Below are 25,684 nucleotides of genomic sequence, written 5' to 3' on the forward strand. Positions count from 1 at the left end.
GGGCCCTGGGGGTACAGAAGTGGATCATACAACCTGGGGCTGAAGACAAACAAATGAGTAGATGATTTTTAAGCCTGCATTAAGTACTGTGACCAGGAAGAACTCAGTGAGCTACGGAAGCCCAAGGAGGGGCATCCATCAACAGTCAAGGGGTGCTACTCTGCAAATGCTTCCCATAGAAGGTAAGAAGGAGGAACAAATGAAGGGCAGGGACGGGGAGGGCATCCCATACAGGAGGCTGCCGGTATTATAAGAATTAATCAGAAAAGTTGGGCATCAATACTTACCTGTTAAACGAAACACACCAAAGATCTTCAGAACCTTAGCTCTGAAAGGATGTTAAGAGGTCCCTTCATTTCAACTTACACCCAAAGGTATCCTTTCTACAGTGTTCCTAGGACGAACAGGTGAGGCAGGAGAGACACTGGTCCTCACATGACCAGGGCAATCCAGATTTACACTTGTTATCTAGCATAATTAACAGCACCCCATTTCATTCTCAAAAATGCCCTGATCTGGACAATAAATTACATGGTCACCCTACCAATAAATGGTCTCCCTGTCTCAGCTTGAATAATTCGGGTGACCCTCATCACTTCCTTGCAGGCAGTTTCACATGTCCAGATCACTCTAATAAATAGAGGGTTCCCAATCAAAGGCTAAAATGAAATGTTTCCCAGACGTTCCAATTGCTGGCCCTCATTAGGCTTTATTTATTTATTTATTCCAGGATCACATGGAATAAATCAAATTCCTTTCAGATGTCTGTAGAAAAATTTAATTCACTCAGTGCCTAGTCTTCTCTAGGCTCAGTAATTTATTCAACCTTCTCCAAACTCTACCATCTCAAAGAACTCACCATCTCCCCAGTTGCTTAGGCCAAAACCCAGTAGTCATACTTGAGTCCCCCCCTCCTTTTCCCCTTATGGGCTCAGATGCACTTCCAAATATCAGACCACTTTTAGCATCTCTACTCCTACCACCCTGCTCCATGGCCCAAACAAGTCTCACCCACTATGACAAAACGTATGAAGAAACCGGAGCACGCCCTTTAAAATGTTAACTAAGTCCAACAAATTCTCATGCACTTAAGAAGAAACCCAAATTTCTCTGAGCTACAAAGCCCTATGTAATCCACCTGCTGCCTACTTTTCCAACCTAACCATCACCCTCCCCCGCATCACAATCCCCCTTGTTCATCCCCCTTCATTACGGGTCATGCTGGCTCCTACTCCTCATCTAGGTTTCAGCTCAAGTGTCAGAGAAGCCATCCCAGACCCCACAAATAGAAAAGCCAAAAGAACCCAACCACACTACTCTGCAGTCACTTTCCATCCTGTTAAGTCTGTTTCATTTTATTCATAATTGTCTGTTAGACTGTTCACTGTTAGAAGTTCACTTGTTTAGAGTCCTATAGAGTTATAACCTCTGAGAGAGTGAAGACTTATACCTGGGTCTCTTTTGTATCCACAGCACTCAGAATACTGTCTGGCCCACAGCACACACAAGATAAAAATTTTATAATGAATAAATTCACGTGTTCCTGAGGTTTCCATGTTTTCGAAACCCTTCCCCACTTTGGGTGACATTTTCTGGATAAATACCAATTGTAGATATAGTCTTTCAGTGGGATATCTTTTTGTAAAGACAGAGAGAGACTCAGCCCCTGGCTTATGAGTTTTACACCATAGGAATGGTGCTAGGATGGTTCTCCAGTGCTAAAAGGTCAGTGCCACCCTCAACATTATCTAGAACTGAGGGAAGACATTTCCCTTCCTGGGCCATGGTTGCCTCATCTATAAGAGGAAGGTTTTTTTGCGAGATGTTTTTGAAATTCTATCGATTCTAAATTCTCACTTTTACGTAAGTTTTTCTTAAAGCTGGGTATCTCCTGGGCATGACTCCCCTACTTAATAGTCAATCTTTGTCTCACTTTACAGGTTTACAATGCAAGCAGCAACATCTGGGAGGTACAGGATGTCAGAATCATTATTATCATTATTACTTCATCCAAGTCAGCTCTCAAAAGACCTATGACTTGACAAGAAACTTAAGGACTACTTAAAGAGACATTTCAAATCTGAGCATCTGGAACACCAGCATGCCTCAAATTCATGCTCATTCTAATCAGATGCCTTACTTTGGAGCAGTCTGGGAAAAAAAAACTGGGCCCTGTTATCCTATTATATTGGGTTCTCACCTTCCAGGGTTATCAAGCTTTGCTTCCTGAGCCTACACCACACACTGGTTCCTAAATCAGACAGCCAACTACTCTTTTCAAAAACAGACACAAAATACAGTTGTGTGACTATGTTTTCTTCTTATCTTATCCAATCAGCCAGCCCTGGCTGCCCTTCCCAAATAACTCAGTTACAGTGAACCTACATCAATGCTGATTGACTTAAGTCAGTGTTCTCTTGCCAAGGAAAAGCAACTTTCCAACATGAGACGGTTCATACCAGGTCTGAGCCCTGCAGCTTTCAAAAACTAAATGCTCCAACAGTTGATACCCAAATGGCATTCTTTCTTCTTGGGGGGCAGGGGGCAGATATTTACTGCTTATTAAGTGACAGTAACCATGCTGGGAATAGAGTGGTAGATTGCATTCTCTCCCACCATCACAGAACGTACTTGGGAAAGGGAAAGGCATTCAACAAATACCTACACAAGTAATCATGAGTGAGATAAATGAGATAAAGAGAAAGCACAAGAAACCACAAGAACAAATAAATGGAACAACCTAACTCTGGAATGTGGGACAAAAGAGGAGCATTTCAAATGGACTTCCCAGAGTAAACATAGCTAACACCAGACCACACAAAGCAAAAAGCTGAGTGGCTAGAGTGTAAGAATATAGTAGGCCCTTTACCAGATGCTTTTCTCTAGTTGATCCCAAAATGAGTTCTTCCACATCTGCAAGGTTCCTCTTAAATGTCTCTTCCACACACAGGCCTTCTCCCCTGATCAACCTAACAAACGCAGCTCTCCAGGCACCTCCCCTAACTCTACCCCAGCACTCCTTACTACAGCACCTGCCAATGCCCTTTCTAATTCTTTTCTCCATGTTATTTCATGCTACCTCCAGGACACTCCAGGATTGTACAGATCTCATATACTCTTATAATTTTATTTTATTTTAGTATTTTATTTATTTATTTGACAGAGAGAGACACAGCAAGAGAGGGAACACAAGTAGGGGGCGTGGGAGTGGGAGAAGCAGGCTTCCCACTGAGCAGGGAGCCCCGATGTGGGGCTTGATCCCAGGACCCTGGGATCATGACCTGAGCTGAAGGCAGACGCTTAACGACTGAGCCACCCAGGCGCCCCTACTTTTATAATTTTAAAACAAATGATGTATGTGTTTTCCTTTTTATCTCTCTAAAACATTTGATATAAAAAAAATATTAAATCAGGGGCGCCTGGGTGGCTCAGTGGGTTAAAGCCTCTGCTTTCGGCTCAGGTCATGATCTCGGGGTCCTGGGATTGAGCCCCACATCGGGCTCTCTGCTCAGCAGGGAGCCTGCTTCTCCCTCTCTCTCTGCCTGCCTCTCTGCCTACTTGTGATATCTCTCTCTGTCAAATAAATAAATAAAATCTTTTTTTAAAAATTCATAAATGAAAGAAAACATTGAATTTTGGTTTACCACATTCCTTAAACTCTGAGCACCTAAAGAGCCGGGGGGAAGGCTATCTTTCATCTCTGTATTCTCAGGAATAACACAGTATCTAGAAGACAGTAGAACATTTTTTATTGTTTGCTAAAACAGACCACATTTTACACCAGAAAGCAAACTTTCAAACATTGGGAGGTAGTCTCATTTCCATCACTGGAAGAAGTCAAAGAACACACCCCAGGGCTAATGGCTGATAATCAAGGAGGCATGAATCCAAACAACTCAAACAATATGTCACTGTAGATACACAAAAGAACTGAAAGCAGGGACTCAAACACTTGAATGCCAATGTTCACAGAAGCATTATTCACAAAAGCCAAAACAGCAATTAGATGTTAAATAGCTGGAAAAGATACAAATGTCCATTAACAGATGAATGGATAAAGAAAATGTGGTCTGTAGAAACAAAGGAATATTATTCAGCCTTAAAAAGAAATGAAATCTGATACATGCTGTAACATAAATGAACCTTGAAGACATTTGCCAAGTAATGTATGCCAGACACAAAAGGACACTTCCTTGAGGCACCTAGAATAAGGAAATTTATAGAGACATGAAATACAATCAAGGTTCCCAGGGGATGGAGGGAAGTGAGAATGGGAAGTTATTGCTTCCTGGGTAGAGAGTTTCTGTTTGGGATGGTGAACAAACTCTTGGAATGTATAGTGATGATAACTGCACAACATTGGAAATGGACTCAATACCAATGAACTGTACATTTAAAAATGGTTGAAATGTTAAATTTTATGTTTTTGTATATTTTACCAACCCCACCAAAATAAAAAAAAAAAAAGAAAGAAGAAAAAAAAAGGATATGTCACTTAATGTCACTGATACTCCTCCAGCCAAGGGCTCTGAGATAATCCAAAAAGATTTCTTCCACAATAGCAAATCCTTTCAAAATATCATTGCAACTTGGCATAGTGCTATATGTGACATTATCAAATCTTACAAATGGGGAATAGTAAAGCAAAGCAAAGAAAATTTAACTCAATTTTCAATTAGAGACAGTGCACCGGAAGAAGCCAGCATAATGACATTTACTAAAAGACTTTTTATGTGCTAAGTACTGTATTAGATGGCTCTTCACACATTACTTAATTTGGTCTTTACAATACTCTCTACTAGGTAGGCATTATTACCCTTACAAGAAATTGATTAAAACAAGCAAAATGCTAGTATCAGTGAAGAAAAAAAATAATAACCACGGGGTTGTGCTGGAGTAAAAGGAATGAACAAACAAAACTACAAAATCATTACTAGCAGTAGTCAAGACAAAGCTTGTGGTCTATACCTACCATGTTACCAGACTGATAGCCTTAAAAAAAAAAAAAAAAAAAGTCAATGTTCTCCTGAGAATCATAACAGGACCTGAAACTCAATAGTGAAGGGAAAAGAAACTGAACCAGTACCTACCCCACGATGACCCAGATGTTAGAATTATCAAAGATTTTAAAGCAGCTGTTATAACCATCAGCTATGCAGTAAAGGTGAATATTCTTACAATGAACAGAAAGAAAGATAGGCATTCTCAGCAGAGAAACGAGAACTATATTTTTAAAAGAAACTTTAGGGACGCCTGGGTGGCTCAGTTGGTTAAGCAGCTGCCTTCGGCTCAGGTCATGATCCCAGCGTCCTGGGATCGAGTCCCACATCGGGCTCCTTGCTCGTGGGGAGCCTGCTTCTCCCTCTGCCTCTGCCTGCCATTCTGTCTGCCTGTGCTTGCTCTCTCTCCCTCTCTCTCTCTGACAAATAAATAAATAAAATCTTTAAAAAAAAAAGAAAAAAGAAAAAAAAACTTTAGAATTACAAAATACAATATCTAAAATTAAAAGCTGACTGGATAGGCTCAAGAGCAGAAAGAAAATGACAGAAAAAGGAGGAAACTTGAAAACATATCCATAGAAAGTACACAATCTGAAGAACAGAGAGAAAAAACCATTTTAAAACAATGAACAAAGCCTAGGAACCTGTAGGATAATATCTAACACTCATGCAATGGAGTTCTAAAAAGACAAGAGACATGAATGCTGCAAAAAATATTTGACATAATGGCTGAAAACTCCCCAAATGTGGTTAAAGACATAAATCCACAGACACAAGCACCTCAACAAATAGGATACTCTTTAATATCCAAGAAAACAATGTCCAAATGTCCAAATCATAATCAAACTACAAAGACAAGATTTTTTAAAATCTTGAAAGAAGCCAGAAATTAGTAATACCAATATGTATAAGAAAACAGTTATTCAAATGGCTGAAAACATGTGACCAGAAAAAAATGTAAGTACATTTTCTAAGTGATGAAAGAAAACAAGTGCCAACCCGGAGCCCTGTATTCAGTGAAAATAGCGTTTAGGAATGAAGGGAAGTAAAAACATTCTCAGACGAGGGAAAACTAAGAGAATTCATGGATATAAGACTTGTTCTCAAATAAATGCTAAAGGAAATTATTTAGGCTGAAAGGAAATGATACCCAAGAAAAACAGGGAGCTTCTGGAATAAAGTGCAACGGAAATGGTCTGGGTAAATATAATATATCTCTTCTTTTCTTTTCTTTTTTTTTTAAGATTTTATTTATTTATTTGACAGAGAGAGAGATCACAAGTAGGCAGAGAGGCAGGCAGAGAGAGAGAGGGGGAAGCAGTCTCCCCGCCGAGCAGAGAGCCCAACGCGAGACTCCATCCCAGGACCCTGAGATCATGACCTGAGCCGAAGGCAGAGGCTTAACCCACTGAGCCACCCAGGCACCCCAATATATCTCTTCCTTAAATTAAAAATGTGTGTGTGTGTGTGTGTGTGTGTGTGTGTGCGGGCACGCACATGTGTGTGTGGATGTTGCAAGCAAAATGTAACATCATCTCAAACCTTTTCAATGCATGTAGACGTACTACATATGACAACTACAGCAGGGGGTAAAGGAACTTATATGGTTACAAGGCACTTATATTTACTTGAAGTGTTAAAATATTAACTCTTGTGACAGACTATGAGAAGTTAGGTATACATATAGTAATCCTTACAGCAACTACTAATAATACTAAAGATAAAGCCAAAAAGCAACAAATTAAAATGAAAAATATAAATGGAATACACGGGGTGCCTGGGTGGCTCAGCAGGTTAAGCCTCTCCTTCAGCTCGGGTCATGATCCCAAGGTCCTGGGATCGAGCCCCACATCAGGCTCTCTGCTCAGCAGGGAGCTTGCTTCCCCCACCCTCTCTCTGCCTGCCTTTCTGCCTACTTGTGATCTCTGTCTGCCAAATAAATAAATAAGATCTTTAAAAAAATAAATGGAATACACATCTATATGTTCAAAAGTGGGTTTAAGAGACATAGAAGAGAGACTGACAAAGGCTGACCAATGTCTAACTGGAGTCCCCGAGAGAGAGGTAAGTGAGGACGAGGGAAAGGCAGTATTCAAAACAATAATGGTCAAGAATAGTCTGGAGCTGTTTAAAAAAATGCCAGTTCTCAGATCTATGATGCCCAATGACACTCAAGCCAGGTAAATGAAAGAAATCAACTCCTAAAAATATTATAGACCAACTGTATAATAACAAAGACAGGATTTAATCTTAAAAGCAGCCAGAGTCAGGGGCACCTGGGTGGCTCAGTTGGTTAGGCATCCAAATCTTGATTTTGGCTCAGGTCTTGATCTCAAGGTCATGGGATTAGCCTGGCTGGGGCCAGGAGCTCCACACTCCACAGAGAGTCTGCTTCAAGTTCTCTCCCTCTCCCTCTGCCCTTTCCCCCAACCTGTGCAATCACACATGGACACTCTCTCTCTCAAATAAATAAATACATCTTAAAAAAGGAGGGGGCATCCAGAACCAGATTACCTACAAAGGAACAGCAACAGACTGTGTATGAATGGTAACAAGAGAAGCCAGAAAACAGTGAAATCCTCCTTTCAGAGTGCAGAGAAAACATACCGCCAACCTTAAGTTTTTACTAGGTGAAAATATCTTTCAATAATAAAACACAATTAAAGATATTTTAAAACAATTAATAATAAGAACATTTACTACCTAAAGATGTCCTATAGTCAAAAGATACATTCTGTCTGAGATGCAGAAAGGAAGGCAGAGATCGTAGTAATGATAGCAGTAACCAAATAAGGTTTAGATAGAAATGGATTAATAACTAAGCACTGGAGGAAGAGAACAAATTAGAATGAAATAGTGGGTATCAGAAATACAGAAGTTGGATGGGGATGATGCCAGCAAGGTCCTAGTATTAAGGGACTAAAATTTGGACTTTAAATGTGAGCATTAAAATAGATAATTAAACTAGTAAATGAAGAGACATACAGTATCTAACTTCTAAGGATACAAGTCAAGTTAGAAGAAGGAAGAAATGGAAAAATATGCAAGAAATTGAAGAAAAAAGAAGAGAAAAAACTTAAAGACAAAGCAAAGAATAAAATGGAAGAAATAAAGTCAAATATATCAGTAATCATAATAAACTATACATAAACACAAAAAAACTATCTCTTGACTGAAAGACAAAAACTGTCAGAACGGACTTTCTAAAAACAGTCATATACTCTTTACAAGAGATATACCTAAAAACATAAAGATATAGAAAGACTGAAAATGAAGAGATGAAAAAGTATGTATTAGACAAAAGAAAGCTTATACACCCACATAGATAATAAAAAATAGATCTGAAGATAAAACTTATTAGACAAAAGGAGAATCCCTATATGTCAAAATTCAACAGGAAAGACATACTTCCACACTTACACAGTTACACTTCCAAGCTTAACAGCAAAGTTTTGAAAGATACAAAGCAAAAACGAACAGAATCACCAAGAGAACCGATAATGGACGTTAGAAAATATTAAGATACAAGCAATTACAAATGTATTACAAAACCTGTGGAACTAAAGAGATCATTTAGAAAGAAATCCGTAGATCAAAATGCTTAAAAAAAAATGGCCCCTGGGGCGCCTGGGTGGCTCAGTGGGTTAAAGCCTCTGCCTTCGGCTCAGGTCATGATCTCAGGGTCCTGGGATCGAGCCCCGCATCGGGCTCTCTGCTTAGCAGGGAGCCTGCTTCCTCCTCTCTCTGCCTGCCTCTCTGCCTACTTGTGATCTCTCTCTGTCAAATAAATCAATAAAATCTTTAAAAAAAAAAATAAAATAAAAAAATAAAAAATAAAAAAAAAAATGGCCCCAAACTTTCAAAACAAAGCATCGAACTTGAGAAGTCCAAAAGAAAAAAAGCAGCAAAGAAGTGACTTTTCTCAAAACCAGCTGGTGAGAGGCAGAGCGGAGATTTAAAACCAGGTCTCCTTCACTCAAAGACTGTGATCTTTTCCTCATGGCTTTTCTGAATAAACAAGCCCCCAAATCAATTTGAGAAAAAAAGTCTTGGTGAAAGAAGAAAATTCTTAAAGCTGAACTGAGGTTGTCCAAGGAAATGGTGGTTAAGCTACCAGAAAAGTAAAACTTCTAACATCAAAAATGAGGCTGAGCAATTTATCCACCAGGCACATGTTTTGAGTTATTTTAATTTACTTTTCCTACGTACTAGAACTTGCCTTTCTGAACAGTTTCTGGCTTGGCTTATACTATTTAACTTAGTAAAGCTTTTCTAAAAATTATTTTTGGGGTATGACCTCAGAATCTTGCTGGGCCCCAAGGCATTTCTCATCACAATCCATGCACATTTAGGTAACTGAATCACATCCTTACTAACGGCTCTCTTTCTAGCTTGGAATCTTCACCCAGTGGTGATTATGTAAGAGACCATCAGGCTGCATTATTTCCTGCCTTTTGTCCTGGTCCAGCACCATCCAAATAACGCTGCAGCCAGCATTTACTTGGGCAGGATATGGCTGTCCCAAAACTGTTTTTTATTTAAAAAAAAAAAAAAGAAGAAGAAGAAGAAGATGAGTTGGTAACTCTGATTCCTCACGGAAATTGGTTTTCAGTTAAAAAGAACTTCTCAAAATAACCTAGCCTCCTCTTTTATCAAGGACACATATTCAAAAATTTGTTTCGTTAAAGTGTTAGCAAATTCAGAAAGTGTCAAACCACAAACCAAGAGATAATCATTGTTTCTCAGGCTCCCACCAAGAGCAACTGTTTTCTCCCCACCTCATGGCCATCCCTCATGTCAAAGATTTATGAGCTATTTTAATAACATACTTATTAAAATGAAGTATACTTTTAAAATATTAAATGTTTTAAACACTACCTTTATTTCAACAATAGAAGGTTATCTTGAGTAAAATACCAATACCCCAAGACAAAAACAACACAGCAACCAAAACTAGCCTTAATCCTTTCTAGGATTTAATAACTATATTAATAGCTATTTTATAGCTATATTTTATAGCTATATTAATTTTATAGCTATATTATAGCTATATATTATATATATAATAGCTATATATTATATATAGCTATATATAGCTATATTAATAGCTATATTAATTAAGATTAATTAAAATTAATTAGGCATTCAAATAATAATCACAACGAAGAAAATTTCAGCATGCACATATGCTCTGTTTTAAACCATTAAATTCACACAGTTTCAGATATTTTTGTCAGCAAACCCTAAAAGCCAGTTCATTGTCTTGCCTCAGATCTTTAAAATTAAAAAAAAAAAAAACAAACAAAAAAAACGACCTAAGATGACAGCCACAGTAGCATCGTTTTTGGATCTCCCCAAATGTATGCATAAAACCAGACAGAATAACTGAATAACAACATCAAAAACCCAAGAACAATGTGCACAGCCAATGCCATTATCTGAGGTCTTGCCATTGGGTTCAAACAGGAGTCTGATCAGGCCTGTGGATCCAGCTACCAGTTTGCAGGAAATGCAGAGAACAGGGAAAACAGGTGAGCTGCAGCAGGAAAGTCCATAGGTTAATCACCCTGGATTCTTCCAGAGATAAATTGTTAGGGATAGAAAAATTGGGGAGGAGGATGGAGCAATGGAAAGGTTAAAAGAGTTTTTGTTTTTGTTTTCTAAGATTTTCTTATTTATTTCACAGCAAGATAGAGAGAGCCAGAGAGCACAAGCAAGGGGAATGGCAGAGCGAGAGGGAGAGCAGTCTCCCTGCTGAGCAAGGATCCCAACATGGGGCTTGATCCCAGGACCCTGGGATCATGATCTAAGCTTTAAGCAGAGGCTTAACTGACTAAGCCACCCAGATGCCCTAAGAGTCTTGAAAAAGACACAAATTTACCCTTAAGTGGATAGGATTAAACCACAGCCTTGGGATGTACACCTGGTGATAATACTATAAAGAAATTCAGGGAAGGATTTACTTTATAAAGCAGGATAATGGCAACTCTAGGAAAAGAAAAGGGCAATAAGGCTATGGCTCATGGAGGGGCTTACTGGGTAGGCAGAGAAATTCTAATTCCTGACTTAGGTGATCATTACAAGCATGCTCACCTCAGGATAACTCAGTAAGCTAAACATTTGCTTTGTGTGGTTTTCTGTATGTGTGTTGTTTTTGTTTTGTTTTGTTTTGTTTTTTTACGGAAAATTTGTATCACTGGTATAACCTGTCACCAAAAGATTTATAACATTTAAAATAATTTACATTTACTTAAAAGTTATATGAAACTTTTAAAATAATTATATGAAAATAAACAATATTACAAAATAATTGGATGGAAGTAAACAATGTTACAAAATTCAAGTTAGCTACTGTAGCCTGGGGAAGGTTCAAAGGCCGATTTTGTCTGTTTAACAGGAGACTAACAAGTGCTGCTGAGTGTTAACGACATGCTCCGCCTGAAATGAGACTCTGTCCTGACTTACACAGGTCTTGAAAGAGATCTGAAAAGGGAGTAACGTTTTCACTCCGTGATTCAGGATTATCTTAGGTTTTGCCACATACTACCTGAACTCATCTCCTGTTTCACTTCAAATCTTCTCCTGGACCATCCCTGTCTTGTGCTTCTGGAAACACCGGGTTAATAAAAGGTCTGGTAGGGGTTCCTGGGTGGTTCAGTCGGTTAAGTGGTTAAGCACCTGCCTTGGGCTCAGGCTGTGATCCCAGGGTCTGGGGACTCCCTGGGATGGAGCTCCTGTTGGTCTCCCTGCTCAGCGGGGAGCCTGTTTCTCCCTCTCCCTCTGCCCCTGCCCCTGCTCATGCTCTCTCTCTCTCTCTCTCTCTCAAATAAGTAAATAAAATATTTAAAAAAAAAAAAAAAAAGGTGTGATGCATGAGGGTATGTCAGACCTAAGAAGAGGTTGAAAAACAAAAACTTAGCACTCTCAAATCATCAACAGATGCATTTTATTCATTCCAGCCCTTTCTAAACACGCTTAAAAGGTTTGCTTTTCCATTATGAGCATTTAAGCAAGAGACCAGCACTAGGCTCCTGTGAGAGCTGCTTGTTATCATCCTGGTTACGAGCACACACACTTCGCTGGGTACTTACAGGGCACCCTCAGAGCCTAGCAATAATCTGCCTTTGCCTTTATGCCTAATGTGCTTGGAGGTTCTCGAGTGACAAGAGGCCCTGTATCCAAAAGAGCAAATTACAAAAATGAGTACAAAGGCCCTCCGTCATCTGAACTCCGTATCTTAAAACAAGGCACCACATCCTGAGCTGCTGGCTCATCAACACTAGGCCAATGTGACCTCAAAGCCCCTTAAAAAAAAAAAAAAAAAAAAAAAAAAGTGTATCGGAATACATAATAGACTTAGAATAAAAACTTGTAACGAGCAAAAAAACCCCGAAATCCCTGAAATTCAAATAGCTCGGTCGTGTTTTAAAAACATTTATGTAAAATACATATAAAAAAGTGGCCTGATTCTCCTGTAAATGAATTGAGAGCAAGTCTGGTTGTATCTCCTCTCTCCCTGACCACCTTTGCTACAATCATTTGAAGAGAAAGAAAAACAGGAGCCAGACGGTTTCATTTTTCTGGCACTGCTGCTTACAATAGAGAAGAACAAGAACAGTAAGGCCAACACATAAAGACCAAGCTCAGGCAACTGAAAGGGAACTTGTGTAACAAAGGAAGATTAGGGTTGAATTCCTGTCTTCAATCTCTGTATCTTAATCAGTCTCCCTTGAAAGGAAGGCTGACCCCATTTCCTCTATTCTCTCACTACCTCCAGCCTCTTCCGCATTTCCTTCCCTCTTTGTTTTTTTGAACCCTCAAACTCCTAGCTTACCCACAATTTTTTGTTTTTCTATTTTCCACCTCTTTATGAGACTTGTATGTAAACAAATTCTTGAACATTCGGAAATCCAAAGTTCCGCTCACCACACAGGTGCTTATGGAAGCTCAGTCCACTGTTTCCATGACTCCTGAGAAAATCACACCTAATTCACATTCCCTGGATCATCTCTGTGAAAGCAGGTACACCCTGGGTAGTCAGTCCAGTTCCCAGGCTCAACTTCCTATGAATATCCAGAGCAAAGGTCCCTTTCATGAATGCTTCTCCAACTGTAGGAATTCATGAATAAGTTTAAATAGGAAACTCTCCACACTAGCGCCTGATGAGATCAAGACTTACAGAAGTTAAAGAAAATTCACATTTAACCCTCCATTCTAGAAATGACTACAAGTGAAGAAACCCAGAAATGTCCAGAGCTCAGCTAAGCCCTCCGTAGCAACAAAATGTATCACTCAGGTACAGAAGACAGAAACTCAAGTCAGATCTGACACTTTCAGCTACCATCCTGGACTTGTGTCATTTTCCTCAAGGCATGGGGCCCTGACCCACAGGCCTGCTCTTGTGGGCCCATCTAGAGCAGGACTGGTGAGGGGCTGGCGGGTTGAGGAGTCGTGGCCCTTATAGCTTGGACTTTTAACCCAACCCCTTTCCAACAAACAGCAGAGAAATATGAGAGCCTGGTTGGACATTACTTACTGCCTGCTGGATATCAGTCTTCACTTGCTCACTCAACATGCCTTCAAAGACAAAGGAGTCACCAAACTTCTCGGCCTGAAAGGAAAGAAGGAAATAAAAATCCAGAATGGTTGTAACAACGTGTTTCACATGGACAGTTTTCTCTGTGCGTAAAAGTGATTCTTCTAGTCCAAATGAACTTTAGTTATTCTTGTGACTTCCCAGAGGATTCGGAAATGACTTAAAAGCATCTGGCTTCCTATTAAAACAGGTTAATATCAATCACTTACAGAGATCATGGTCTTTTCAGGCTCATTTAGCTGATAAGAATGCAGACTGGAAGAGATTAGCTTTTGAGAATGTGATTGCTCCTGTTGATGGAAACACATCTCCGCAAGTATTTCAAATGACTTGGAAAATAACAGTATTCTTTACAGGTCACTTTACATAACCAACCTTTGTCCTTTGCTCTGCTCCTGCAATCTAGCTAAAAGAATTGAATGACATTGTTGGCTGATATTCTGATAGACTCTGGCTCCCCTAAGGGGTCAACTGTGTTTATAAATCTCAAGTGGCCAATTGAAGCATCAGATGGAAATGTGTATTTTTATTATTTTCATTTAACATTACTGCCTCGAGTCCTCATCTACCTGTTTTATCTGCATAAACCTCATACTGCAAAGGCCTATATTAACCCCTTCGTCTCCATGATTCTATTCTTCTAGTTTCCCTCCTCTTTCTGACCTCTTACTCATCTCCTGAAATACAGGGCTCTTCTTCTAGCCCCTAGAATACTGTTGCTCCCTAGTGCTCTGCCTTGCTTCTTCTTTCTCTTCACCAGTGGCTCCCGGGCTTTGTGCAGCGGCGATCACCTGGCCAGCTTACCAAACTACACGTTACTGCTCCTCAACCTCAGAATTTCTGGTGAGGCCAAGGAACCTGCACATGTCAACAGCTCAACTGGTAACTGGTGGTCCAAGAGATCACACTTGGAGATACACCGACCTACTGACAGACAATCTCCTTCAATCTCACTGCTATAATGACCAGCAGCATGCACTTCAAATGACCGTCCCATCTCCACCTCCATCCAGGCCAGTCCTGTCCTCACTAGATGATATTAACTGCTTACTGGATTCCTGTAGTTCAGGCCTTACAAACACCTCGAACTCCTTTCCCTGATCAGAGTGTATCATCTTTTCTTCACCCCTGCTCTTCCTCCTCTTTCCGTTGTGGGAAAGTACCTAAGCACCCAAACCATCCCTTCATCCAATGAACAAGTTCCAAACATGTTGCTCTGTTTGGGCAGCCATCCTTGTTCTGTGCCTGAGTATGAACTAAATGACGGAGATACAATGTCAGTATTAGGTAAGTACAGTCCCTGTCTTAATAGCACTTACATGTGGGGGCACAGACAAAACTCAAGTCAAAGAAAGGATGGAAGAAAATACTTATAACTTTACTTGATCTTGTAAGGTAAAGAGTATCAAGAAAAGCCTCTTTTCAATAGAGTAGGGAGAAGAGGTCTCCTTGAGAAGGGGCCATTCAGCTGCAATGACTCAAAATGAGAAGGAATCAGCCATAGTAAAAGGGAGATGCGCATGGGGAGAAGGAAATTCTAAGCAGGGCAGGGAGAAGAGTGGAGACCTCAAGCTGGAAAAGAACGCTGAGTTTTCAAGGAATCGAAACAAGACCAGCTGGGCTTGAACATGGTAAGTGGAATATGATATAAAATAAAGTTGGAGAGACAGAAAAAAACTGTGAAGTATACTAAAAATATGAAACATTTATCCAAAGTAGGAGTTCTTAACACTTTTTGTACCCTGAACCCTCCTGGCAGTATGGTGAAGCTTAGGGGCCTCCTTCTCAGAGTGAAATGTTTAAATGTTTAAATACATAAATAAATGATTTCTTTTATGAAGAAAACCAGTTATCTCAAAATAGTAATAAATTTATAGTATAGCAATATATACATGCTCTTTATTAATATATTAAATAAGATCTAGTGGAAGGTCTCAAAATTATCATTTCTAAAGGAAGGATGAATGCAAACAATATTTCAAGATACCTATAATAACAATAACATGACAAAAAATGTTTGTGATTTCTACTGGTGACAAAGTTATAGATACTGTTATTTTTACTGTCATCTGCCTCATAATTGAAAGAAATGCTATACTTGAGTGAAAGGGTAGTAAAAAGCCAGACGTCGCTCTTCCCCATCCACATTCCTGAATGGCCTAAATTCTGTTTATTCTGTCTTCTTTATGAAGAACCCAAGTCTGAGGGGAGCTTGTCTTCTCACTTAAGTAGACTACCTAGGAGACTGATCTAGAAGGATCCTTATGAAACAAAAAGAAGAGGGTCTTCTGCTTACTATAAACAGGTACAAAAGAGAAAACTGCCTTGTATATTTTAGGAAATTCCGAAGAAATGTTATGCTGCAAAACCAAATTTGAACACTTTTTTGCTTTCAGCAATTACTTTTTTATTTAAAAGAAAAAAATGTTGTTCTGCGGGCTGGGTCGGGGGAAATAAAACAAGGATTCCACAATCTGAAGGCAAAGGTAAAGTCCTTTGGTGAGAGAAAATGGCAAGCCTACAAAACCGTATATTTTATCTTATTCTATTTTATTTTATTTTAAAGATTTTATTTGACAGACAGAGATCACAAGCAGGCAGAGGCAGGCACAGACAGAGGAAGGGAAGCAGGCTCCCCGCTAAGCAGAGAGCCCGATGCGGGGCTCGATCCCAGGACCCTAGGATCATGACCTGAGCCGAAGGCAGAGGCTTTAACCCACTGAGCCACCCAGGCGCCCCTCTTATTTTATTTTTTAAAGATTTTATTTATTTGACAGAGAGAGATACAGCGAGAGAAGGAACACAAGCAGGGGGAGTGGGAGAGGGAAAAGTAGGCCTCCAGCTGAGCAGGGAGCCCAATGCGGGGCTTGATCCCAGGACCCCAGGATCATGACCCAAGCCAAAGGCAGATGCTCAATGACTGAGCCACCCAGGCACCCCCAAAACAGTATATTTTAGACACTTAGAGAAAGTTTCATAAACTAAAAAGCCCCCTTCTTCTTACTCCCTTTTAGAAGAAACATCCAAAAGAAGAAGAAGAAGAAGAAGAAGAAGAAGAAGAAGAAGAAGAAGAAAGGAAGGAAGGAAGGAAGGAAGGAAGGAAGGAAGGAAGGAAGGAAGAAAGAAGAAGAAGAGGAAGAAACATCCACTTGCAGAACCTTGCTTTGGGATTCAGTGATGGGAGAATAACTTGGAATTGCTACAGGAGAGCTTATGAGTTGTCAGGCATTAAAATAAAACCACAGGAGTGCCTGGGTAGCTGAGTCAGTTGGGTATCTGAATCTTGATTTCAGCTCAGGTCATAATCTCAGAGTCATGAGATCGAGTCCCACATCAGGCTCGCACTGGGTGTGGAACCTGCTTAAGATTCTCTCGCTCCCTCTCCCTCTCAACCCCCACCAACCACAGGTTCATTCTCTCTCTCACTCTCTCTCTCTCTAAAACAAAAGAATAAAAGAAAAAACCACAAAACTGAAAAGCTATACTTCTCCATCTATTGTTTAATGAAATATGTAATGCTTCTTGAACAACCAAAGTGCAATTTTTGGAGAAGGAAAAGTGGCCTTACTTTAGATCCTACCCTCTATGTCAAAAAGCCTAAAAAGGCAGTGGCACTCTCTGGTATATTAAAGCATTGATATTACAGCATAATGGTTAGAAAATTTTCACTAGCCAGGCTTGAATCCCAGCTCCACCACTAACCAGCTGGGCAACTCAGGGCAAATATCTTTTCTAATCCTCAGTTTGCTACCTGAAAAATAACTGGCCTCCTGGGGCTGCTATGAGAACTGGATGAAATATATATAAGCTGCAGAGCACAGTATTGGGCACATAAAAAAAAAAAATGGTTAATCAACATTAGAAAAGAACAAGTTCTTCCTTCCCATCCCAACCCTATTACCTCTGTCAAATAGCCAGTTGAGTTCACAAACTTCTCAAATTCAGCATTACTGACTTCATAGGCATCCATGTAAAAGGCATCGATAGCAACTCTCCTGGCAGGTGCTTCCCCATCTTGCTTTATCTGAGGATCATCTGTGCCCATTGTAAACACTCCGGCAGGGATAAGGACCATCTGCAGTGAAAGGGAAGACGGAGAGTCATGCCGTCACAGCCAAAGTGGACGTGTTTAAATGGCAGAGTGCCTAGCACACAGTAAGCACCCAAAAGTTATTACATACCCACCACAGAAATCACTGCACAATCAGTAAAATCACTCCACACGCCTATGAAAGGGAAGGATTAGTCTCAAAAAGAAATGAGAATTCTTGCTATGCCTGGCTGGCTCAGTTGGAAGAGCATGTGACTCTTGATCTATAGGTCACAAGTTCGAGACCCACATCGTGTGTAGAGATAAATAAATATTAAAAAGGAAGGAAGGAAGGAAAGAAGGAAGGGCGGGCTCGCTCCTGGGTGGCTCAATCTGTTAAGCATCTGCCTTTGGCTCAGGTCAAGATCTCGGGCTCCTGGGATCAAGCTCCATATTAGGCTCCCTGCACAGTGAGGAGCCTGCTTCTCCCTCTCCCCCTGTTGCTTCCCTTGCTTATGCTCTCTCTTGCTCTCACTCCTGCTCTCTACTAAATAAATAAATAAAATCTTAAAAAAAAAAAAAAAGAAATGAAAATCCTCTTGGCAAGTAGTTCTTTAGTCCAAACTCTACTTGATACATGCCATGGAAACAGGTCTGGAACAATAGTCACCAAGCTGCTGATGGCTGGAGTACAAAGACAAGGAGAAATTCCACTTCTTTATACATTTGAGTATGTTTTTCCTTTAATATGATCTCATTTCTTGTAATTTCTCATTGAATTACTTTTAAAATCAAATGCAAAAATGCCATATGTAATATTCCTAAAAACCACTGAGTGAATGTGCATCTCCAGTGAAACAGAAAATACTTAAATCACTAAAATAGAATATCTAAAAAGTTTAATAAGGGACCATGTCTTGTCCTTATTATGTCCTTGTCCTTAACTGATTCCTTATTAAAACTCTAACTGCAATTACTTTGCTCCTATATACTGTCTCACATAAACCCTAAACTCTAAGAGACCATTGGATTGCCTTGTTCACGTCTGTATTTCCAGCACTAAGCATAGTGCCTAGGATTGCACCAAAAATATTCAGTTAAGAAATGTAGGCCTATGCTCAACATCATGACTCGTTAGGGAAATGTAAGTAAAAACTAAAAAGAGATTCTACTTCATGCCCACTAGCATGGCTATAACCCAAAACCTAGACAATAACAAGTGTTGACAAGGGATTGGAACCTTCATACATTGCTGGTAAGAATGTAAAACAATGCAGCTGCTTTAGAAAACAGTCTCTTGGTTCTTCAAAAATCTAAATAAAGAGTCACCATATGATACAATTTTACTCCTAGATATATATTCAAGATAAATGAAAACAAACATCCATGAAAAAAACTTCTTCAAATGTTCATAGCAGTAATATTCAGAAGAGTCAAAAAGTGGAAACTCAAAAGTCCATTAAATGACAGATAAACAAAATGTGGTATATCCACTAAATGAAATATTATTCAGCCATAAAAAGGAATGAAATACCAATACATATTACGATATGGATGAACTTTGAAAACATTATGCTAAGTGAAATAATCTACTCATAAAAGGCCACATATTGTATGAGTCCATTCATATGAAATGCCCAGAACAGATTAATCCAAGGAGACATAAAGTAGATTAGTGGTTGCCAGGGGTTGAGGGGAAAAAAAATGGGGAATGACTGCTAATGGATATAGGGTTTTGGGGGCGGGTGATGGAATGTTCTAGAATTACTGATGATGGTTGTGAAACCTTGTGAATGAGCTGGGAAACACTGAATTGTTCAAGTTATAAGAGTGAATTTTATGTTATGTCATTCTATCTTAATTTTTTTTAAAAGAACACAATCATACTATCTGCAGACACAGTATCTTACTTCCTAATCAGCTGAGTGAAAAATCAATTCATCGACCTCCCAGCAGTATAAGAACTGTGAAGCCTCTAATCTATAAAATAAGGGTTCAAATTGAGGAAGGAAAAAAAAGGAAGCCAAAGAGAGATAACTTGTTGGAATAAAAAGAAAGAATGTGACTTAGCAATAACAGCAGAAGACCTAGAAAAACAAGATTAAAAGAAACAGAAAGTAACAATCAACAATCACTGATTCCTACTATTTCCATTGACTTCCGTTACTAGTGGCTGTCTTTAATTCTGTGCATAGATTTCCCAATGAAAATGGAGCTCTTTTTCTATGACATATGGGTAATAAATGTCTTATTATTTGTTCAATGTATTACTATTACTCTAAGAAATCATGCTTGACTACTCCTGTTCCCTAATCCCAGCATTACAGAGGTCACTCCATCTTACTGGATCTCTCCCCTCCTTCTATTCCCAGAAACCTGCGAGGGCCTCACAACCAGTCACCCTGTCTCCAGTCTCATCCTTTCACATCCCTCCTTGCTCCTCTGTAAGCCATTTATCTTCTATTCAGTCATTCATTCAACAAATATTTAAGTACCTACAGAACCTTCTAAAATGTCAGCCCTTGGTATCCAATGTAACTTATTACAGCTCTGTTTTTAACAGAAAAAGACTGGCAATAAACTAAATGCCCATCAGTAGTGGAAAGGTTAAATAAATTGTGGGCTATCCATACAACAGAAAATTAAACAGCCACAAGAAAAGGAAATTTATGACATTTATAAAAATAGAGTAAATATAGTAGATTAAACACTTATAAAAGCTAGTATGAAGGTTCAAAGACAAAAGTAGTGAAAACAACTCATTACAAGAATTAGTTAAGGGATAAGTTAGATGAAAAGATATATAAAGAAATATCAAAAACATGAAACATGGCAGCAGGGAGTAAAAATATTAAGCCTTAGAATGCAACCAAACCTAAATTATCTACATAAAAGTGGGCCATTATAGATATAAGATGTTACGTGTAAACCTCATGGTAATCACAAAGGGAAAACCTATAGTAAATATACAAAGGATAAAGGAAAAGGAATGTAAGCATACCACTAAAAAAAGCCATCAAATCACAAAGAAGGAGAGCAAGAGAACAAAAGATGAACAGAAAGACATAACCAAAAATGCCAGAAAATTGTGAACAAAATGGCAGTAAGTACATATCTATCAATAATTATTTGAAATGTAAATGGACTGAGTTCCCCAATCAAAAAACATAGAGTGGCTGAATAAATTAAAAACAAGACCCATCTCTATGCAGTCTACAAGACGCTAACCTGAAATATAAGGACACACAGAGACTGAAAGTGAAGGGAAGGAGAAAGATACTCCATGAAAATGGAAACCAATAGGAAGCTGGAGTAGCTATACTTATATCAGACAAAACCAACTTTAAAATAGAGACTACAAGGGCGCCTGGGTGGCTCAGAGGGTTAAACCTCTGCCTTTGGCTCAGGTCATGATCTCAAGGTCCTGGGATGGAGAACCACGTCGGGCTCTCTGCTCAGTGGGGAGCCTGCTTCTCTCTCTCTGCCTGCCTCTCTGCCTACTTCTGATCTCTGTCTGTCAAACAAATAAATAAAATCTTTAAAAAAATTTTTTTAAATCTAAAAAATTAAATAGAGACAACAATAAAACACAAGGAGAACTACATAATGATAAAGGGACCAACCCAACAAAAGGATTTAACATTTGGAAAAATTTATGTAGCCAATATAGGAGCACGTAAATAAATAAACCAATATTAACAGACCTAGAGGAAAAAGCAGACAGCAGCACAATAATAACTGGGGACTTCATATCCCATTTACATCAATGGATAGATCACCCAGACAGAAAATCAACAAGGAAAGAGCAACCTTAAACATGTTAGACCAGATGAACCCAACCAAAAGCAAAAGAAATACATATTCTTCTCAAGTGCACACGGAACAGTCTCCAGGACAGATCACATGTTAGACCACAAAACATGTCTTAACAAATTTAAGAGGACTGAAATCATATCAAGCATCTTTTCCAAGCACAAATGATATGAAACTAGAAGTCAATTCCACAAAGAAAACAGGAAAATTCACAGATAGAGGAAAATTAAACAACTTGCCACCAACCAATCAAGAAATCAAAGAAATTAAAAAAAATTTAATACAATGAGACAAACAAAAATGGAAATAAATCAAAATTTATGGGATGCAGCAAAGAAATTCTAAGAGAAATTCAGAGCATTAAACCCCTATCTTAAGAAACTGGTTCTCTGGGGACGCCTGGGTGGCTCAGTTGGTTAAGCCGCTGCCTTCGGCTCAGGTCATGATCCCAGCGTCCTGGGATCGAGTCCCACATCGGGCTCCTTGTTCTGTGGGGAGCCTGCTTCTCCCTCTGCCTCTGCCTGCCACTCTGTCTGCCTGTGCTCGCTCTCTCTCTCTCTCTCTCTGACAAATAAATAAATAAAATCTTAAAAAAAAAAAAGAAAAAAAAAAAGAAACTGGTTCTCTGAAAAGATAAAAATGATAAATCTTTAGCTAAGTCTTACCAAGAAAAAAGAGAAGGTAGTCAAATAAACAAAATCAGAAATGAAAGAAGAGATTTTAGAAGTGATGCCATTTAAATAAAAAGATCATAAGAAACCATGATGAGGGGAGCCTGGGTGGCTCAGAGGGTTGGGCCTTTGCCTTCGGCTCAGGTCCTGATCTCAGGGTCCTGGGATCAAGCCCCGCATCGGGCTCTCTGCTTGGCGGGGAGCCTGCTTCCCCCTCTCTCTTTGCCTGCCTCTCTGCCTACTTGTGATCTCTCTGTCAAATAAATAAATAAAATCTTAAAAAAAAAAAAAGAAAGAAAGAAACCATGATGAATAATTATATGCCAAAAAATCGGCATGTTTTGCCAACCAAGCCTATAGACAACCTAAAAGAAACAGAAAAATTTCTAGCAACATACAACCTACCAGACTGAATCATGAAGAAACAGAAACTCTGAACAGACTGATTACTACTAAGGAAATGGAATTGGTAATCAAATACTTCCCAAAAAATCAAAAATCCAGAACCAGAAGCCTTTCATTGGTGAATTCTACCAAACATTCAAAGAAGGATTATAACCAATTCTTCTCAAACACTTCCAAAAAACTGAAGAGGAGGGAGTGCTTCCAAACTCATTTTATAAGGCCAGCATTATCCTAACACTGAAAGCAGACAGGATGCTGCAAGAATAAGAAAGTATAGGCCAATACCTGTGATGAACATAGACACAAAAAATAATAGCAAACTGAATTCAACAATACATTAAAGGATTACATACCATGATCAGGTGGGATTTATTCCTGGGATGAAAGTCTGGTTCAGTACCCACAAATCAGCCAATGTGATACACGACATTAACAAAATGTATGATAAAAACCATACGATCCCCTCAATAGATACCAAAAAGCATCTGACAAAACTCAACATCCACTTATGATAAAAACTCTCAATAAACTGGGTAGAGACAGAATGTACCTCAACATAATAAAGGCCATATATGTCAAGTCTACAGCTAACATCATACTCGATGGTAAAAAGCTAAAAGCTTTTCCTTTGAGATCAGTAATAAGACAAGGATCCCCATTTTTGCCACTTTTATTCAATTTAATACCGGATGCATTATCCAGAGTAATTAGATGAGAAAAAAAAATAGAAGACATCCAAATTGTAAAGGAAGAAGTAAAAATGTCACCGTGTGCAGATGACGTATATAGAAAACCACAAAGACCCCACCAAAAAACTGTTAAACTAATCAATACCAAAAAAAAGCCTGTTACATTTCTATACATTAATAACCAACTATCAGAAATACAAATTAAAACAATCTCATTTATGATTCCATCAAAAATAATAAAATATCTAGCAATAAATTTAACCAAGGAGGTGAAAGACCTGTATACGTAAAACACGACATTAAGGAAAGAAACTGAAGACAACACAAATCACTGGCAAGATATGTCATGCTCATAGATTGGAAGAATTAATATTTTTAAAGCATCCTTATGATCCGATGCAATTCCTATCAAAATTCCACTGGCATTTTTCACAGAAATAGAAGAAACAGCCCTAAAATTTGTATGGAACCAAAAAGACCCTGAACAGCCAAAGCCATCCTGAGAAAAACAAGCCTATAGACATTATGCTCCCTGATTTCAAATAATATTACAAAGCCACAGCAATGTAAACAGTATGGCACTGGCATAAAAACAAACAATGAAACAGAATAGTGGGCCCAGAAATAAATCCATGCACACATGGTCACTAAGTTTGCAACAGAAAGGCCAAGAATATCAAATGGAAAGAACAGTCTCTTCAACAAATAGTGTTGGAAAACTGGACAGCCACATTCAAAAGGATGAAACTAAACCACTATCTTACACCATACACAAAAATTAACTCAAAATGGATTAAAGACAATCTGAGGGTTTTGAAGGGGCGGGCAGTGGGAGGTTGGGGGAGCCAGGTGGTGGGTATTGAGGAGGGCAGTATTGCATGGAGCACTGGGTGTGGTGCAAGAACAATGAATTCTGTTACGCTGAAAAGAAATTTTTAAAAAATGGATTAAAGACTTGAACATAAGACCTGAAATCATAAAATCTCATAAGCAGTAAGCTCCTTAACACAGGCGCTGGTGATGATATTTTGAACCCAACACCAAAAGTAACAAAATAAAAAATGAGCAAATGGGGTTATACCAAACTAAAAATCTTCTATACAGCAAAGGAAACTATCATCAAAATAAAAAGGCAACCTAAGGAATGGTAGACATTTTTTGCAAATCATGTCTCTGATGAGGAGTTAATATTCACAATATGCAAATTAAAAGTTAATAATATTAAAAGTTAATATTCACAGAAATGCAAATCAAAACCACAATGAGATAGCACCTCACACCTGTCAGAATGGTTATTATCAATATGCCCCAAATCTGTTACAGTGGCTACTATCAATAAAACAAGAAGTAACAAGTGTTGGCAAGAATGTGGTTAAGAGAAACCCAAGTGTACTGTTAGTGGAAATGTAAATTAGTGCAACCACAATGGAATACAGTATGGAGGCTCCTCAAAAAGTTAAAAAATATTATTTAAAAAACTACCACATAATTCAGCAATTTCACTTCTGGGTACTTACCCAAAGATAACTAAAACACTAGTACAAAACACTAGTACATTAGTACAAAAACACTAGTCTTTTTTTTTTAAGTTTTTTTTTTTTTTAATTTAACAGAGAGATTACAAGTAAGCAGAGAGGCACCAGAGAGACAGGGGGGGAAGCAGGCTTCCTGTTGAGCAGAGAGCCCGATGTGGGGCTCGATCCGAGGACCCTCAGATCATGACCTGAGCCGAAGGCAGAGGCTTAACCCACTGAGCCACCCAGGTGCCCCACAAAACACTAGTCTTACACTAGCACCTCAATGTTCAATGTAGCACTATTGACAACAGCCAAGCCATGAAAACATCCTAAGTGTCCATGAATGGATGAACAAATTGTGGTGTGGGGATGCCTGGGTGGCTCAGTTGGTTAAGTGTCTGCCTTCAGCTCAGGTCATGAGCCTGGGGCACTGGGATATAGCCCTGTGTTGGGCTCCCTGAACAGCAGGGAGTCTGCTTCTCCCTTTCCCTCTGCCCCTCCCCACCCCATGCTCTCTCCCTCTAATAAATATTTTTTTTAATTGCGGTATGTATGTAAGTATGTATGTATGTGTGTATAATTTTTGTCCTTTTAAATCATATGCATCATAGATATGTCATTCAATCATAAAAAAGAATGAAGTCTTGCCATTTACAACATGGATGGACTTTGAAGGCATTATGCTAAGTAAAATAAGTCAGAGAAAGACAAACAACATAGATCTGTGTTCTATGTGGATTCTAAACAAACAAAAACCAAGCTCATAGATACAAAGAATAGATTAGTGGTTGCCTCAGGCAGGGGTGGGGGAGAGGAAGAGGTTAAAAAAAAAAAGTGGTAGAGCACCTGGGTGACTTGGTTAAGCGGCTGCCTTTGGTTCAGGTCATGATCCCAGAGTTCTGGGATTGAGTCCCACATCTGGCTCCTTGCTCAGCAGGGAGCCTGCTTCTCCCCTACCTGCCA

General features: G+C 39.1%; 1 protein-coding gene across 5 annotated transcripts in view; it reads right to left on the bottom strand.

Moving 5' to 3' along the window:
- LOC111143975 (sulfatase modifying factor 1) overlaps positions 1-25,684 on the bottom strand; it is a 101,687-nt gene that overhangs the window by 66,059 nt on the left and 9,944 nt on the right. For 4 of the 5 annotated variants that reach the window (XM_022498018.1, XM_022498017.1, XM_022498016.1 and 1 more), the window contains exons 2-3: positions 17,498-17,671; positions 13,537-13,611 (exon numbers count right to left, since the gene is read on the bottom strand). In XM_022498018.1, the coding sequence (XP_022353726.1) occupies positions 13,537-13,611; positions 17,498-17,671 (249 nt within the window). The remainder of the gene's footprint in view (positions 1-13,536; positions 13,612-17,497; positions 17,672-25,684) is intronic. The other variant, XM_022498019.1, reaches the window with a different exon arrangement.

This window comes from Enhydra lutris, unplaced genomic scaffold (assembly GCF_002288905.1).
Source record: "Enhydra lutris kenyoni isolate GAN:26980312 unplaced genomic scaffold, ASM228890v2 scaffoldscaffold10, whole genome shotgun sequence".
Lineage (NCBI taxonomy): Eukaryota > Metazoa > Chordata > Mammalia > Carnivora > Mustelidae > Enhydra > Enhydra lutris.